General features: G+C 44.4%; 1 protein-coding gene across 1 annotated transcript; it reads left to right on the top strand.

The window, feature by feature from the left end:
- The first annotated feature begins 1,785 nt into the window (after positions 1-1,785).
- Positions 1,786-13,646, top strand: LOC129714511 (serine/threonine-protein kinase N2-like). The gene is made up of 6 exons (XM_055664173.1): positions 1,786-2,493; positions 3,877-3,953; positions 6,517-6,659; positions 9,448-9,555; positions 10,707-10,787; positions 13,286-13,646. The coding sequence occupies exons 3-6, from the start codon at positions 6,519-6,521 to the stop codon at positions 13,487-13,489; spliced, it is 534 nt and encodes a 177-aa protein (XP_055520148.1). The 5' UTR covers positions 1,786-2,493; positions 3,877-3,953; positions 6,517-6,518; the 3' UTR covers positions 13,490-13,646.
- Positions 13,647-16,327: the final 2,681 nt, after the last annotated feature.

Here is a 16,327-nt window from a genome sequence, read left to right as displayed (position 1 = left end):
TGCCAGGTTAGAGTTGTTTTTAAACAGTGAAAAACTAGTAAATATTGTTTAAAACCCATCTGAAGAAGGGTGTCGACCCGAAACACCACCCATTCCTTTCATCCAGAGATGCTGCCTGTCCCACTGAATTACTCAAGCATTTTGTATCGATCTTCAATGTAAACTGCATCTGCAGTTCATTCCTTAACATTGTTGTGTTGTGGGTATTCGCCATTCCAGTTCATAAAATGCAAGAGTAAAGAAATCCTTGCAAAGTGGGGTACCCTACTCATGGTTTTGTGTGCAGTTTTGTCTGCAGTGCTGTTTGAGTAAAGAAAATCCTTCCAAGCCTTAAAAACAAACCCAAAAGCCTTACAGCACCAGAAAAAACCCCAGTGGTGCCCTGTTAGATTCACAAGACTCTTTCGTAGATATTTTTTTTCTATTTGCTAACCCACATCAGACCTTGGGGATTTATCCACCTTCAAGAGCCCTAACACCACCACCTCCTTGATCACAAACTGCACCTGTATGTTAGTATTCTTTGCACGGTTTAGTTTAGTTTATTGTCACGTGTACTGGGGTGCAGTGAAAAGCATTTGTTGCCTAATCAGTCAGCGGAAGGACAATACATGATTACAATCGAGCCATCCACATGATAAAGGAATAACGTGAATTACGTTTAGTGCGAGATAGAGCCAGTAAAGTCTGATCAAAGATAGACTGAGGGTCTCCAATGAGGTAGATAGTAGTTCAGGACTGCTCTCTAGCTGTTGGTACGGTGGTTCAGTTGCCTGGTAACAGCTGGGAAGAAACTGTCCCTGAATCTGGAGGTGTACGTTTTCACACTTCTGTACTCCTTGCCTGATGGGAGAGGGGAGAAGAGGGAGTGGCCGGGGTGAGACTGGTCCTTGATTTTGCTGCTGGCCTTGCCGAGGCAGCGTGAGGTGTAAATGGAGTCAATGGAAGGGGGGTTGGTTTGTGTGATCTCGCTATCCTCCGTGTCCTTGTCCTTGGATGATCACAAATGCAAACTGATCAAACAAAGCAGCCTTGAGAGAAATTTAGAACAATTGAATGGTATTAGGAGGAGCGCAATATGAGAAAAGATGATGCAGACCCGAGAGTTTTATGTCTGTGAAGGAAGCTGAGCACAGTTGGGTCTCCTTGACATGAAATATGCCTCCCATAGCTGGCCTGGCCTGTGTGCACCATGAGCGCTTAAATCTTTTCAATGCCATTCGGCCCATCAAGTCTACTCCGCCATTCAATCATGGCTAATCTATCTCTTCCTCCTAACCCCATTCTCCTTCCTCCACCCCCAAAACCTGTACTGATCAAGAATCAAGATCAAGGATTGTGAAGACCGCCAGCAGGATTATTGGTGCTCCACTCCCTTTCCTGCTGGACATATACAGGAAGAGATGTATCAGCAGAGCCATCTCCATCATCAAAGACCCCTACCACCCATCGCATCACATATTCTCCATCCTGCCATCTGGGAAGAGGTACAGGAGCATTAGCTGCAAAACCAGCAGGATGCTCCTCAGCTTCTTCCCGCAGGCTATAAGACTGCTAAACGGACTTTGCCCCCTGCCAAAGTATCGCGCACCAACCACCAACCTGGACACACTGCAGCAGAGCCACTGTCGTGCCGCTGCCGATCGGAACGCCTGTTGATGTTTAGTAGAGTGTTAATTTGTTCATGATATATGTATTTTTATTTCTATTTATTTTTAATGCACACTGAATGGACACTGGTTGAGCAACGTTTTTTTGTTGCCTCTGGGTATGTGAATACTCAGGAAATGACAATAAAGATATACAATCCAATACAATACAATCAATCTATCTCTGCCTTAAACTATCCACTGACTTGTCCTCCACAGCCTTCTGTGGCAAATAATTCCACAGATTCACCGTGTGCCTAGCTAAAAGCTTCTTGGACGGCACTATCATATCTGTCTCCAGCACCACCCCTGGCAATGCATTCCAGGCCCCCACCACTCTTGCGCCCCGTGCAACATTAAACTTTCCCTCTCTCACTTTATAGCTATTCCCTCTAGTGTAGGACACCAAAAGCTTCTGTCTGCCCTATTTGCCTCTCATTATTTTATATACCTTCATTAAGTCTGCCATCAACCCCTGACGTTCCAGAGAAAACAATTTGTTTATTCAAATTGTAACTGATACGCTCTAATCCAGGCAGCAATCTGGTGAACCTCTCCGTCCTCTGCAAAGCCTCAACACATCCTTCCTGTAATGGGGTGACCAGAACTGCACGCAATACTCCAAATGTGGTCCAACCAAAGTCTTATAGAGCTGCATCATAGGACTGTAATGGAAGAAACTGTGTGGGGATTAGTCTGTTCACAAACTTGTTGTTTGATAATGCAATGTGACGTCAATTAAAATATAATGTGCAAATGCTTTATTATTTTTTCTCTGCAGGTTCTACTCTGCATGTGTTGTTCTTGGATTGCAGTTTCTACATGACAACAAAATTGTGTACAGGTTAGATAATTTTTATACCTCACAAGAAGGGTCTCGATCCGAAACGTCACCCATTCCTTCTCTCCAGAGATGCTGCCTGTCCCGCTGAGTTACTCCAGCTTTTTGTGTCTTATCAACAAGTTTGCGGCTCAATTTAATACAGTAAACCCTCGTTTTAACGGACCCTTTATAATGGATGTTGGATATAACGGTGGACCTGCCCATGCCACTCCTGGCTCGCACCGTCTCCCCGGCCGTTTAGGGTGCCGGCTTCTGATCCCACCACCGACTTGCAAGGTTCACCAGCGAGCACGTCTTCACCCACCACGTGGTCCAGTGACACGGCTCTTGTTGCTGCTCACATTGTAGGCTCTGGGGCCACCACTGACAGGACACACAGGGAAACCTTGGGGCTTCCTCCCCTCTCACCTGCTGCTCTTCTTGCTGTTGGTGGTGACTTTGTCCGCTTCCCGCCTCCTCCTCCCATCGTTCTGTCCTCTTGGCCTCTCTCCCTGCACGGCACTCCAGTTGTGGCTCAACCAATGCTTTGTCTAATTTGTATCATGACCTTTGTGTGCCCCAGCTAATAAAGGCCACTATTCTGTGTGTCTTCTTCACCAATTAATCTACCTGTACGGCCACCATCAAGGATCTTTGGAGCTGCACACCAAGGTCTCTCTGTTTCTCAATACCCTCTAGGGCCCGAGAACTCATTGTTCTTGTCCTCTCAAAACCTATTCTGTTTGTCTTCACCACCTCATTAATCCTTCCAAAATGCATTACCTTGCGCCCACTAGGATTAGATTCCACCTGTTGCTGCTCCATCCAGGTCCACCACTGTGGAGCTTGAAGAATGAGAGATGTTGAGACAGATAGGGCAGCACAGTTGCTGCCTTACAGCGCTTGCTCGCAACGACCCGGGTTCAATCCTGACTACGGGCGCTGTCTGTACGGAGTTTGTACGTTCTCCCCGTGACCTGCATGGGTTTTCCCCAAGATCTTCGGTTTCCTCCAACACTCCAAAGACGTACAGGTTTGTAGGTTAATTGGTGTTGTGTAAATGTGAAAATTGTTCCTAGTGTGTGTAGGATACTGTTAGTGTGCGGGGATTGCTGATCGGCATGGACTTGGTGGGCCGAAGGGCCTGTTACCACGCTGAATCTCTAAACTAAACTAAACTAAAGACATTACTGAGAGACACCAACAGGCTGGAGAACTCAGAAGTAGGCATAATTGCTGACTGTTAGGATGTTTCCTTACTCAGGGGCTATTTAAATTAATTGCCTTCGCAGGTTGTATTTTTTAATAACGCTGAATGTTTTGCTTTTTTTTTTAATTTCAAACTATTCCCAAATTATTGCTACTTCATGTTAGACAACAATAATATGACTGTTGTTCCTGCAGAGACCTGAAGCTCGACAACTTGCTCTTGGACACACAGGGTTATGTGAAAATTGCTGATTTTGGACTCTGCAAGGAAGGTTGGTGTCACTTCTACTAAAACGATCCCTCTCTTCAGACCTGGGTCAGTATCTGCCATTTATACAGTGAATGACGGGGCCCTAGAGAGTGTTGTGGGGAAGAGAGACCCAGGGGTACAAGTTTCTAGTTCCTCCAAAATGGTGATGAAGATAGACAGAGTGGTGACGAAGGCATATGGCTCGCTTGCCTTATTAATTGGAGCATACAAAATACGAGTTGGAGCTTAATTTTGCAGCTGTACAAGATATTGGAGAAACAGCAGGTGGAATAGTACGTGGAATCCGTCTAGCCAATATAATTCATGGTTCTTTTTGGCCCTTGGTGGAATACGTCATGGCCAAGGTTTTAGCTATTTACAACATCTATTATTGTCTCAGCTGATGGTACAAGTATTCCATAGGTCATCAACACCTGATTTATGTAGGACCCACACAGTGGAGCAAGCATTTGGAAGATGGATGGATCTGCTGCGGGGCTGCAGGCATGTTCTGCTGGCTGGGAACTCGGTTCAAAGCGATATCAGAATGGTTGAAGCAAACACCCTTGGTTTAACTACGTTACCCTTGGTTTGCCGATATTTTTTGTTTAAATATATTGGTGGGAGGCCATATTTCCCATTTGCAATCTCTTTGGGATACAAGTAGTTTGGTTTAGAGATACAGCGTGAAACAGGCCCACACCGACCAGCAGTCCCCGCACACTAACTAGGGATAATTTTACTATGTTTACATCGACGATTAACCTACAAATCTGTACGTCTTTGGAGTGTTGGAGGAAAGCTGAGCTCCCGGAGAAAACCCACACAGGTTATGGAGAACACGTACAAACTCCATGCAGATAGCACCCAGAGTCGGGATGGAACCCGGGTCTCTGGTGCTGTAAGACAGCAACTCTACCCCTGCCCCACCGCTCCACTCTTAGTTCCCAATGGAACCACGTCATAACCCAAGGAGGACCAGTACCTAGTACACTGTGGACATGTACGTTAATGCTACAATGTAGATATAAAATCTATTGATCTGTTGACTATTGACATAAATAAGTCAAAGAAGTAATTTAATGAATCATTTACTTCAACATTCTGGCAAAGCCATATAGACAGATTATAAGTGGCTGGCATGCCAGGAAAACAAATCTTTGAAATAATCCCATTGATTTTCTATTGGCATCCATCTGAGATGAAGCGTAAATTCAGCATGTAATAAAAGGAACTACAGATGCTCATTTATGCCAAAGATACACGCAAAATATCTTATCCTACCTTTAGCACTTTGTACAAACAGTAATCTGATAATCAGATTTATTCCAGTGACATTGGTCTACCCGAGATTTGATTTGATAGCCTGAATTATGTGCTTTAATCTAAGTAGAATTCTAATGTGAGTTTACATGTTCATAAGTTATAGTAGAATTAGGCCATTCGGCCCATCGTCTACCATTTAATCATGGTTGATCTCTGCCTCCTAATCCCATTTTCCTGCCTTCTCCCCATAACCCATGATACCCGTTCTAATCAAGAATTTGTCTATCTCAGCCTTAAAAATATCTACTGACTTGGCCTCCACAGCCCTCTGTGGCAATGAGTTCCACAAATTAACCACACTCTGACTCAAGGCGTTTATCCTCATCTCCTTTGTAAAAGAGCACCCTTAAATTCTGAGGTTATAAATATCTGACTGCTACACGTGTATGAGAAAATCATTTTTCACACACAGAGAGTGGTGAATCTGTGGAATTCTCTGCCACAGAAGGTAGTTGAGGCCAGTTCATTGGCTATATTTAAGAGGGAGTTAGATGTGGCCCTTGTGGCTAAAGGGATCAGGGGGTATGGAGAGAAGGCAGGGATGGGATACTGAGTTGGATGATCAGCCATGATCATATCGAATGGCGGTGCAGGCTCGAAGGGCCGAATGGCCTACTCCTTCACCTATTTTCTATGTCTTATGTCTATGACTGTCCCTGTTGTAACCCCCTTTAAGCCTTTTCTTGATTCATAAGTTCTAGCAGAATTAAGCCATTTGGTCCACCAAGTCTACTCCGCCATTCAATCATGGCTGATCTATCTTTCCCTCGCAGTTCCATTCTCCTGCTTTCTCCCCATAACCCCTGACACCTATACTAATCAAGAATCTATCTATTTCTGCCTTAAAAATATCCATTGACAGCATCCGCTGCCTTCTGTGGCAATGAATTGCACTGATTCACCACCCTCTGATAAAGAAATTCTTTCTCATCTCCTTCCTAAAGGAATGTCCTTTAATTCTGAGGCTATGACCTCTTGTCCCAGACTCTCCCACTAGTGGAAACATCCTCTCCACACCCACTTCTTCTTGTGCGTGGTGGTGGAAAGATTGGTGAAAACGGCCGTGGCATGAACGCTCTTTCCTTGACCCCTCCACATCCACTCTATATAGGCCTTTCACTATTCCATAAGTTGCAATACAGATTCCACACAGGCCAGTGATGCTTGGAATATTTTAGGTCTTCATTGTAAATTTCTCAATGTGTTGAATTTAAACTGGGCGATAGCAAAACTTTGCAACATCTGTTTGATCACTGCAGGTATGGGCTATGGAGAACGGACAAGCACCTTCTGCGGGACACCTGAGTTCCTTGCTCCTGAGGTTCTGACAGACACATCGTACACAAGGGCAGTGGACTGGTGGGGACTCGGTGTCCTTATCTATGAGATGTTGGTGGGAGAGGTGAGTCTCATCGATCATTATTACATAAAACTAATATAATTTTCCATTTTTTGGGGGGACGAGGTAGTTCTCAGCGTCTTCCTTGCTAATAAATCTATTGCAGATATTTGTTTGTTATGCCATTCATGCAGATGTCAACTGCACATAATCACGCAGTGTTGAGTAATCAAAGTACTGAGTGGGGTAAGTAAGGATTTCGGGCCAATAATAATAATTTCAGGCCAGCACAGTAGTACCTGAGACACGAGTTCAATACTGACTAAAGCTGCTGTCCGTACGGAGTTTGTGCTTTCTTCCTGTGATTACGTGGGTTTTCTCTGGGTGCTCTGGTTTCCTTCCACAATCCAAAGACGTACAGGTGTGTAGGTTAATTGCCTTCGGTAATATTATAAATTGTCCCCAGTGTATAGGATAGTGCCCACCGAGTCCACACCGACCAGCGATCCCCGCACACTAACACTGTCCTACACACAAGGGACAATTTACAATTTTACCAAAGCCAATTAACGTACAAACCTGTATGGAATGTGGGAGAAAACCGGAGCAACGGAGAAAACCCACACAGGTCGTGGGACGAAAGTACAAACTCCCTACAGACAGCGCCGGTGGTCAGGATGGCACCCAGATCTCTGGCGCTGTAAGGCAACAACTCTACAGCTGCGCCATCATGCCGCCTCAATTAAAATTCTCAATTTAGGTTTTCCCAGATTATGTTCTTTCCTTAATCAATATATTCTGGATGCCAGCGACGAAGGGGAAGTGAGAGGTAAAAAGGGTGAACAGTATCGGAGTGAATCAGCCTGAAGAAGGGTCCCGACCCGAAATGGCACCAGTCCATGCTTTCCAGGGATGCTGCCTAACCCTTAGTTTAATCCAGCACTTTGTGTCTTTCCTCTCAAGTTTGTCTGTGGACCGGCTGGTGCCTGGAGTCATAAATAAGTCAAAGGTGTAATTTTAGTCCAAGGCACCATTGCTTGAATTCATTAATCATTCACTCAGCAATCTCCTAAAGTGAAGGTAAGATGAGACTTACTGAGAATTCCAGTGTTCTGCCTTCTCCACTGATAAATCACCATGGGTTTGATTAAGTGGCACTTAAATGCCACATAATTATTGATCAGTAACTCCCTATTGCTTTATGATTGTGCAACATTAGATGATGATATGCAGTTGATATTTATAACTGCTATAATGCGCAGACGGATGGATTGGATTAATTAGCAAGGAAGATGTGTAGTAAGTAACTTCCTCATCGGCCCCCATATCTGAGGAAGGTTGTGCTGGAGATGGAGAGGGTCCAGAGGATGTTTACGAGAATGATCCCAGGACTGAGTGGGTCAACCTATGATGAGCGTTTAACAGCACTCGCCCTCTACTTGCTGGAGTTTAGAAGGATAAGTGGGGACCTCATTGAAACTTAACGAATAGTGAAAGGCCAGGATAGAGTGGATGTGGAGAGGATTTTTCCGCTAGTGGGAGAATTTAGGACCAGCCGTCCAAGCCTCAGATTTAAAGGACGTTCCTTCAGGTAGGAGATGAGGAGGAATTTATTTTGTCAGAGGGTTGGTGAATCTGTGGAATTCTTTGCCACAGAAGGCTGTGAAGGCCAAGTCAATGGATATTTTGAAGGCAGAGATAGACACATATATTCTTGATTAGTATGGGTGTCAGGGATGGGGAGAACGGGGTTGAGAAGGGAAGATAGATCAGCCATGATTAAATGGCAGAGTAGACTTGATGGGCCGAATTACCTAATTCTGCTCTTCATAGTCAGAGTGCTACAGTGTGGAAACAGGCCCTTTGGCCCAACTGGCCTACACCGGCCACATGTCCCAGTTACAATTATCCCACCTGCCTGCTTTTGGTCCATATCCCTCCAAGCCTGTCCTATCCATTATGTTTGAATAATGTCTTATAACTTATGAACATGAACATGAATTTCTGTTCTTACATTACCATCAATTTCACCCCTCCTAAAATCCTCTCTATATGCCAGGACCAAGTAACTTCCCAACCCGCATGTCTTTGGGATGTGGGGGAAACCAGAATACCTAGGGAAACCTACATAGTCTCAGGAGGAATCTGCAAAGACCACCCAGTTGAGACTGAACTCTTTCACACAGCGGATGGTGTGTGCTTTGAACGAGCTGCCAGAGGACGTGGCAGAGGGGGGTACAATTAAGACACTGGATCAGTACAGGTTTGGAAGGATATGGTCCCACTGCAGACAAGTGGGACTAGCTCAATTAAACAACTTGGTTGGCATGGACGGGTTGGGCTGAAGGGCCTCTTTCCATGCTGCATGGCCCCATGACTCTGAATGGAATTAATGTGGATGGGTACCCAATGGTCATGTTTACAAATACACAGGACTAGATGTTAAAAGTCCAAAGTGCCAAATATCAATTTACTCCCGATGGTGATGGGAGCCTTCTACACTCACCTATGCTCCTCCGATGTTGAGAAAGGCTAGACAGACACGTCATTGGGGTTATCAAATGGACACCTACTTTCATCGACGTTTCGCTGATTGAACCCACGACGTCTCCAGTAGGTTCAGTGGTGCATTCTGGCGTCGCAGACCCACCCCCCTCTGCATCTGTCTGGCCGGTTATTTGGGAGACCAAATAGAGTCTTTCCTCTTCAGCCAGAGCCACTGGCTACTCCACTCTGCCACCCGTGATGTTTCTTTGATGTAAACCAGCATCTGCAGTTCTATCCTACACAAAGCCATATTGAATTATTCTCTTAGAGCTATTAATATACTGACTTTCAGTCTGCTTTGCAGTCACCGTTCCCTGGAGATGATGAAGAGGAGGTGTTTGACAGTATTGTCAATGATGAGGTGCGATACCCCAGGTTCCTGTCTTCAGAAGCCATTGCCATAATGAGAAGGGTAAGCGATCTATTTATCTCTTCTTTCTATGTGTTGGTACCTTTTAACATCTGAGCCAATTCAAGGACAGAGTGAGCAGATGATGAGGGGTAAACAAAAATGAAATAGGGAAGGGGTAGAGAGCTGTAATTGGGGCGATTGATTGGATTATTGTCCTAAATGAGCGTCCAGGAGCAGAAACGAATGCCGAAAGTTGTGACCACTGCCCAGTCCATCATTGGCTCTGTCCTCCCCAACATCGAAGGGATCTATCGCAGTCGCTGCCTCAAAAACGCTGCCAACATCATCAAGGACCCACACCATCCTGGCCACACACTCATCTCTCCGCTGCCATCAGGTAGAAGGTACAGGAGCCTGAAATCTGCAACACCCAGGTTCAGGATCAGCTTCTTCCCCACAGCCATCAGGCTATTAAACACTATAACAGCTTATTGCACTTTATCTGTTTATTTATTCGTGTATTTATATGGTCTATGCTATATGGACACACTGAACTGTTCTGTATTTATGCCTACAATATTCTGTTGTGCTGCAGCAAGCAAGAATATCATTGTCCTATCTGGGATACATGACAAAAAAACTCTCTTGACTTGACTTGCAATATAGAACAGCACAATATAGGAACAGGACCTTTAGCCCACAGGTTTAGAGGGATATGGGCCAAATGCCAGCAGGTGGGACATGTTTGTCGGCATGGGCAAGATGGGCTGAAGGGCCTGTTTCCATGCTGTATAATTCAATGAGAGACTCTGCCAGCAATCACAGAGAGTTGTGAGTCTGTGGGATTATCTGCCTCAGAGGGCGGTGTAGGCCGGTTCTCTGGATACTTTCAAGATGGAGCTTGATAGCGGAGTCAGGGGATATGGGGAAAAGGCAGGAACGGGGTACTGATTGTAGCTGATCAGCCATGACCACATTGAATGGCGGTGCTGGCTCGAAGGGCAGAATGGCCTACTCCTTTAACCTATTGTCTATTGTCAATCAGACAGCATTGATAGTATTACTCATACCATCAAGGTGTAAAAATGAGGGTTTACTGTATTGTCGTACAAAAGCGCGTAAGGAAGAAGGGGGTTTTAAAGACGGAGTGCTGATTTTGGAACTGATTTATAACGTGGCTGAGTATTGACAGTGTTTATGTTGGTATCCAGCTGCTACGCAGGAACCCGGAACGTCGGCTAGGATCCAGTGAACGAGACGCAGAAGAAGTGAAGAAACAGCCGTTCTTCAAGGTGAGTCGAGGAATAACAAGCCCTCTGTTCTCTTCCAACTCTTGGCTGCTCTTTATCCTGTCACTGTAAATGTTTTAAATGAGTCAAATCAAACTTCTGAAAGTGTGACCAGTTTCCACATTACTTCACTGGAAAAAACAGATGGAATGAGATGAGGGTCAGAATTTGAAGAACAATACTTTTGTCAAAGATTTTATCTGTTCCAGATACCTTGATTTTCAGTGGATCAACAGGCTTATCAACCTCTTCCATGAGGGGGGAATTACAATATTATAGCAGATGATATGACTGAGTTTGATAAATTGAGGATAAATCTTTAAGGAGGCGACGAAGATAATCGATGAGGGTTAGGCATCGGATGTCTGCATGGTTTATTGCAAGGCATTCAATAAAGTCGCTCAGGGTAAACTGATCTACAAGATTAAGATGCATGGGATCAATGGTGACTTGGTCCTTTGGATTCCAAATTGATTTACTCATAGAAGACAAGGTTGTGGTGAATGGGTGTTATTCTATCGCGGGAGAAGTCTGACCTGTGGAGTTCCTCAGCTAATTTGTGCTGGGACTTCTGTTGTTGTGATCTACATAAATGATTAAGAAGGAACTGCTGATGCTGGAAAATCGAAGGTAGACAAAAGTGCTGGAGAAACTCAGCGGGTGCAGCAGCATCTATGGAGCGAAGGAAATGGGCAACTTTTCAGGCCGAAACCCTTCTTCAGACTCAGACTCAGACTCTGAAGAAGGGTTTTGGCCCGAAACGTTGCTATTTCTCAGCGGGTCAGGCAGCATCTCTGGAGAAAAGGAATAGGTGACGTTTTGGGCCGTAACCCTTCTTCTGAGTTACTCCAAAGTTGGTGTAGTTGTGGACAGTGAGGAAAGCTTTTGAAATGTACAGGGGGATATAGATCGGCTATGGGAATATGCAGAGAAATGTCAGATGGAGTTTTACTTGAGCAAGTGTGTAAGAAATTGCACTTTGGGAGGTTGAATGTAAGGGGAAGGTATACATTTAACGGCAAGGCCCTTAACCGCATTGGTGTGTATAGGGATATTGGAATCTTAGCTCCCTGAAAGTGGCAACATAAGAAGGTACATGGTAGGTTTGTCTTCATCAGTTGATGCATTGTGTGTACGATCCAGGAAGTCATGTTGCACATTTATAGCACTTTGGTTATGCTGCATTTAGGGTATTTGTGTGCAGCTCTGGTCACTCCAAAACTGGAAGGATGTGGATGCTTTGGAGAGACGGCAGAAGAGGTTTATTGGAATGTTTACTGGATTATAGAGAAATAGCTGAAAGAAGAGGATAGACAATCTTGGACTGTTTTCCCTGGAGCATCAGTGGATGGGGAGTGACCTCTTAGAGGATTGGAGGGCCTTGGGCTCTATTCTGCAGTGCTGGAATCTGCAGGGTGATCTTATAGAGGTGGAGAAATCATGAGGGGTGCAGATAGTGTGAACACACGTAGTCTTTTACCCCAGGGTTTCGGGAACACATATTACCTACCAGGCTTTGTCCTGCCCATCCTCTCTTCAAGCTTTCTTCACTCCCCCTCCCTCTCTTTACAATCAGTCTGAAATAGGGTCCCAACCCAAACACCATCTATCAGTATTCTCCAGAAGTATTCTCCAGAAGCTGTGTGACCAGTTTAGTTACTCCAACACTTTGTGTCTTTTTTATAAACAGTATATGCAGTTCCTTGTTTCTACATCTCACTTTTAGCTATTTTTAATGTTGACCAAGCAAGAGATATCTATAGATATTAACAATTATTGTTTTATTTAATACATTTGCCTGTAAAATCATTCTGGGTTTAACAAATTTTATCTATAATTGCCCTCTTACCACAGGTTTTCCTGGATGTATGTTTATAATGTGTAACCTTGGTGTTGAATTTATCCTGATCTAAGAGCAACAGGTCCACCACCAATTTTCCAGCAACTGATGGTCCGGCACTTCCTTTAATCAAGACAAAATTACCAGAGCATTGCTTGTGGTACACACTCTTTCCATGCCTGTGTGCTGAAAGAGTTAATTGTCTGCTTCTTTGTTCATTGTTATTTTTTAATTCAAGTTTCTAGCTTTAGAGACACGGGTGCGAGGCGGGGAGCGTAGTTAGTGGGTCAGAGGTGTATTGAATTATTATCATTACCTCACCTCTGTTGGTCTGGAAAAATGGGTAATCCGGCAAGGTTCTGGAACCAAGGGTGCCAGAAAATCGATGGTGGACCTGTTCTGTTCCATAAAACATTCTGTTGGCTTTAAAACTCTCCAATTAAAAATCTTGTGCATGGGTAGTGCATGATGTTATGTGTAGGAAGGAACTGCAGATGCTGGTTTACACCAAAGATAGACTTGACGTTATGTGGCCGGCATTAATTAGCCTCGCATTTTTGGAGAAATGTTTCTCCGAATATTTCAAATGGATGTTGATTTTCCACTCTTGTTTCCTACGCTGAAATTAACGTTGAATTCCCTGGCTGCTTAAAATTCTCAGGAAATAGATTGGGAAGGCTTGCTGGCAAAGAAAGTGAAGCCGCCTTTCGTCCCCACCATCAAGGATCGGGAAGATGTCAGCAATTTTGATGAGGAGTTTACGGCCGAAGAAGCGAAACTGACCCCTCCAAGGGAGCCCCGGATTCTCAGCGAGAACGAGCAGCTCATGTTCAGCGACTTTGATTACGTCTCTGATAACTGTTAATGTTAAGTGGCCTCCTTGTTCCAAACCATGTGAGAGACTGGTTTCATATTTACAAAGCGTTAAGCCTTAAAAACAGCGGCAATGCGAGAGCTCCGGGTGCAATTATATGCCTTTTTAAAAAAATATATATATATATATATGTGTGTGTGTGTGTATATGTGTGTGTATATATGTATGTGTGTGTGTGTATATATATATATATGTGTGTGTGTGTGTGTATACCTACATACATACATACATATATATATATACATACATATGTATATACATATATATGTGTATATATATATATATATTTACACACGCATATACACATACACACACACACACATATGTATATATATATATATATATGACTCGTGTGTATTTCGTAGCACACTTTATACTTTTAAAAGGCTTTTCAAAGTAAGATCTTGGAAGCAAACTGACCAGATGTACCAGGAACCAAGACCATCTTGTCAGTCTGTACTGTGTCCCGAGGATACTTGCAGCCGCACATCCTCTGAGCAAGTTGCACTGTCACTTTCCCTTATGGAAGGTCTGTTGTGTCCTTACCTGACACTTTCCCATTGTTTCTAGCAGGGCCAAGCATTCCACTCCCATCTTGCTTCCAGAGTTGCTTTCAGGGGTGGCACGGCGACGCAGCGGTAGAGTTGTTGCCTCACAGCGCCAGAGATACGGGTTCGATCCTGACTACGGGTGCTGTCTGTACGGAGTTTGTACGTTCTCCCTGTGACCTGCGTGGGTTTTCTCCGTGATCTCCGGTTTCCTCCCACATTCCAAAGACGTACAGATTTGTAGTTTAATTGGCTTGGCATAATTGTAAATTGTTCCTCCTGTGTGTAGGATAGTGTAAGTGTGCAGGGATCGCTGGTCAAAGTGGACACGGTGGGTCGAAGAGCCTATTTCCGCACTGTATCTCTAAACTAAACTTGTCTTTTATTCAGCTCATTAACAACACACCAGTGACACTGTCATCTTGATGACGGCTCCTTGTCTACCATCTATCACACTCTAATCCTTCTGGAAAATGGGATTTGTGTGGGGACTAATCTAGATAGGACATACAAAATACATACAAAAGCCCTAGGGAGTATTGATAAACAGAGGGCTCTCAGTATACGTCCAAGGATTCGTAAAGCATGGGTAGATAAAATTACGAATATAGCATAAAGGATACATTTCTTCATTTGTCAGGGCCTAGAATATAAGAGCCGGGAGGATATATACAACATTAGAAAACATTGAAAGACACACAGTGCTGCAGTAACTCAGTGGGTCAGGCAGCATCTCTGGAGAACATGGATAGATGATGTTTCCAGTCGGGTTGTTCCTTCTTCAGACTGATGCTGCTGACCCGCTGTTATTCCAGCACTTTGTGTCTTTTTTTAAAAAAACAGCTGTCGGGTTATGGGGAGAAAGCATGAGAATAGGGTTAAGAGGGAAAGATAGATCAGCCATGATTGAATGGCAGAGTAGTCTTGATGGGCCGAATGGCCCAAATGTGCTCCTATCAGTTATGAACTTAGGCACAGCAGGTCAGGCGAAATCAGTGGAAAGAGGAGCGGGGGTTAATGTTTGATAGAACAGTAACAGCGCAGGAGGCCATTTGGCCCATACCAGAGCAACCTCCCAGTTCAATCCTCCATTCCTCTGCTCCCTTTGCTTCAACCTTGTACTTCTTCCATGTCTATATTCCCTCTGGAGGCCACAATGGGATGTGCCTGCTCCGTTTATTGAACGTTCTTTGTCTGGTTTACTACTTGTGAATTTTTTTCCCCTTTTTGTTTTAAACGTCAAAACCCAGTGCTGTTGCTGAGCTGGGAGTGTGCAGGGTAGAGTGCAGACACAACTCCAGCCTGTGCCTGACCTGCACGTGATGGCAAGGTGCAGGAGCAGCTCCACTCATCACAAACTGGGAGGAGGGTGAGCCTTGAGGAGGACGCAAAGAGAGCGAGTGTACATATACATGATAGATGCAGCAGAATGTCGGTAAGTGTGTGGTGATCCACTTTGGTAGCAGTCACAAGAGAACAGATTATTATCTGAATGGCCGTAGATTGAGAAAGGGTGAGGTGCAACGAGATGGTGAGTTTGAGGAAACCTGGTTAATGAAGGTTGTTGGAGGTTTAGTATTGGAAAACCAAAAGGAAGCTGGAGTCAGGTACAGGAAATTGGTACTGAACGAGGCATATGAGGTTTATAGGAGAAAACAAACATTAGTAGGGCATAAAGGGGGCGTGGAGACACCGTAGCATGTAGGATTAAGGATAATCATAACTTCATTTATATGTAAATTTGAAATAAGAGGGTGGCTAAGGAAGGCATAAGGCCCCTCAGGGACCAAAGGGGTATTTTATACATGGAACCAGGGGCTCTGAGAGAGTTCCTTCATTCCCAATTCCTTTTTATTGGTATTTGCTAGTGGGAAGGATGTGGAAACTGCAGAGTTCGGATGTAAGAAAGGTGGGGTAATATTCTGGTGCGGGACAGTATCGGAAAGGAGGAAGTGCCTGATGCGTGGAGAGCATTTGGGATGCATAAAACTCCAAGACCAGATGAGGTCTATGCCTGGGTCTAAGCGAGGAAGAGAGAAAATTGTAGATAGACACAAAATGCTGGAGTAACTCAGCGGGACAGGCAGCATCTCTGGAGAGAAGGAATGGGTGACATTTCGGGTCGAGAAGATTGTAGCAGTTCTGAGGGAGATTTGAAGGAAGGGATCGGTCCTGGAACCTTTGCTGTTTGTTGCACATCTACATGACTTAGAGTCATAGATTCAGCATAGAAACGGGCCCTTCAGCCCAACGTGCCCATGTTGATCAGGATGCACCATCT

The sequence above is a fragment of the Leucoraja erinacea genome, chromosome 39 (genome assembly GCF_028641065.1).
Source record: "Leucoraja erinacea ecotype New England chromosome 39, Leri_hhj_1, whole genome shotgun sequence".
Taxonomy (NCBI): Eukaryota; Metazoa; Chordata; class Chondrichthyes; order Rajiformes; family Rajidae; genus Leucoraja; species Leucoraja erinaceus.
The sequence above is the reverse complement of the archived record's forward strand: the minus strand, read 5'-3'. Positions and strand labels throughout refer to the sequence as shown.

What these genes read in the sequence shown, in the direction of transcription:
- LOC129714511 (XM_055664173.1), top strand. Translation starts at nt 6,519, where the DNA reads ATGGGCTATGGAGAACGGACAAGCACCTTCTGCGGGACACCTGAGTTC. An exon ending in ATGAGATGTTGGTGGGAGAG is followed by an intron (nt 6,660 to 9,447) that starts GTGAGTCTCATC and finishes TCTGCTTTGCAG; the next exon opens with TCACCGTTCCCTGGAGATGA. An exon ending in AGAAACAGCCGTTCTTCAAG is followed by an intron (nt 10,788 to 13,285) that starts GTGAGTCGAGGA and finishes TAAAATTCTCAG; the next exon opens with GAAATAGATTGGGAAGGCTT.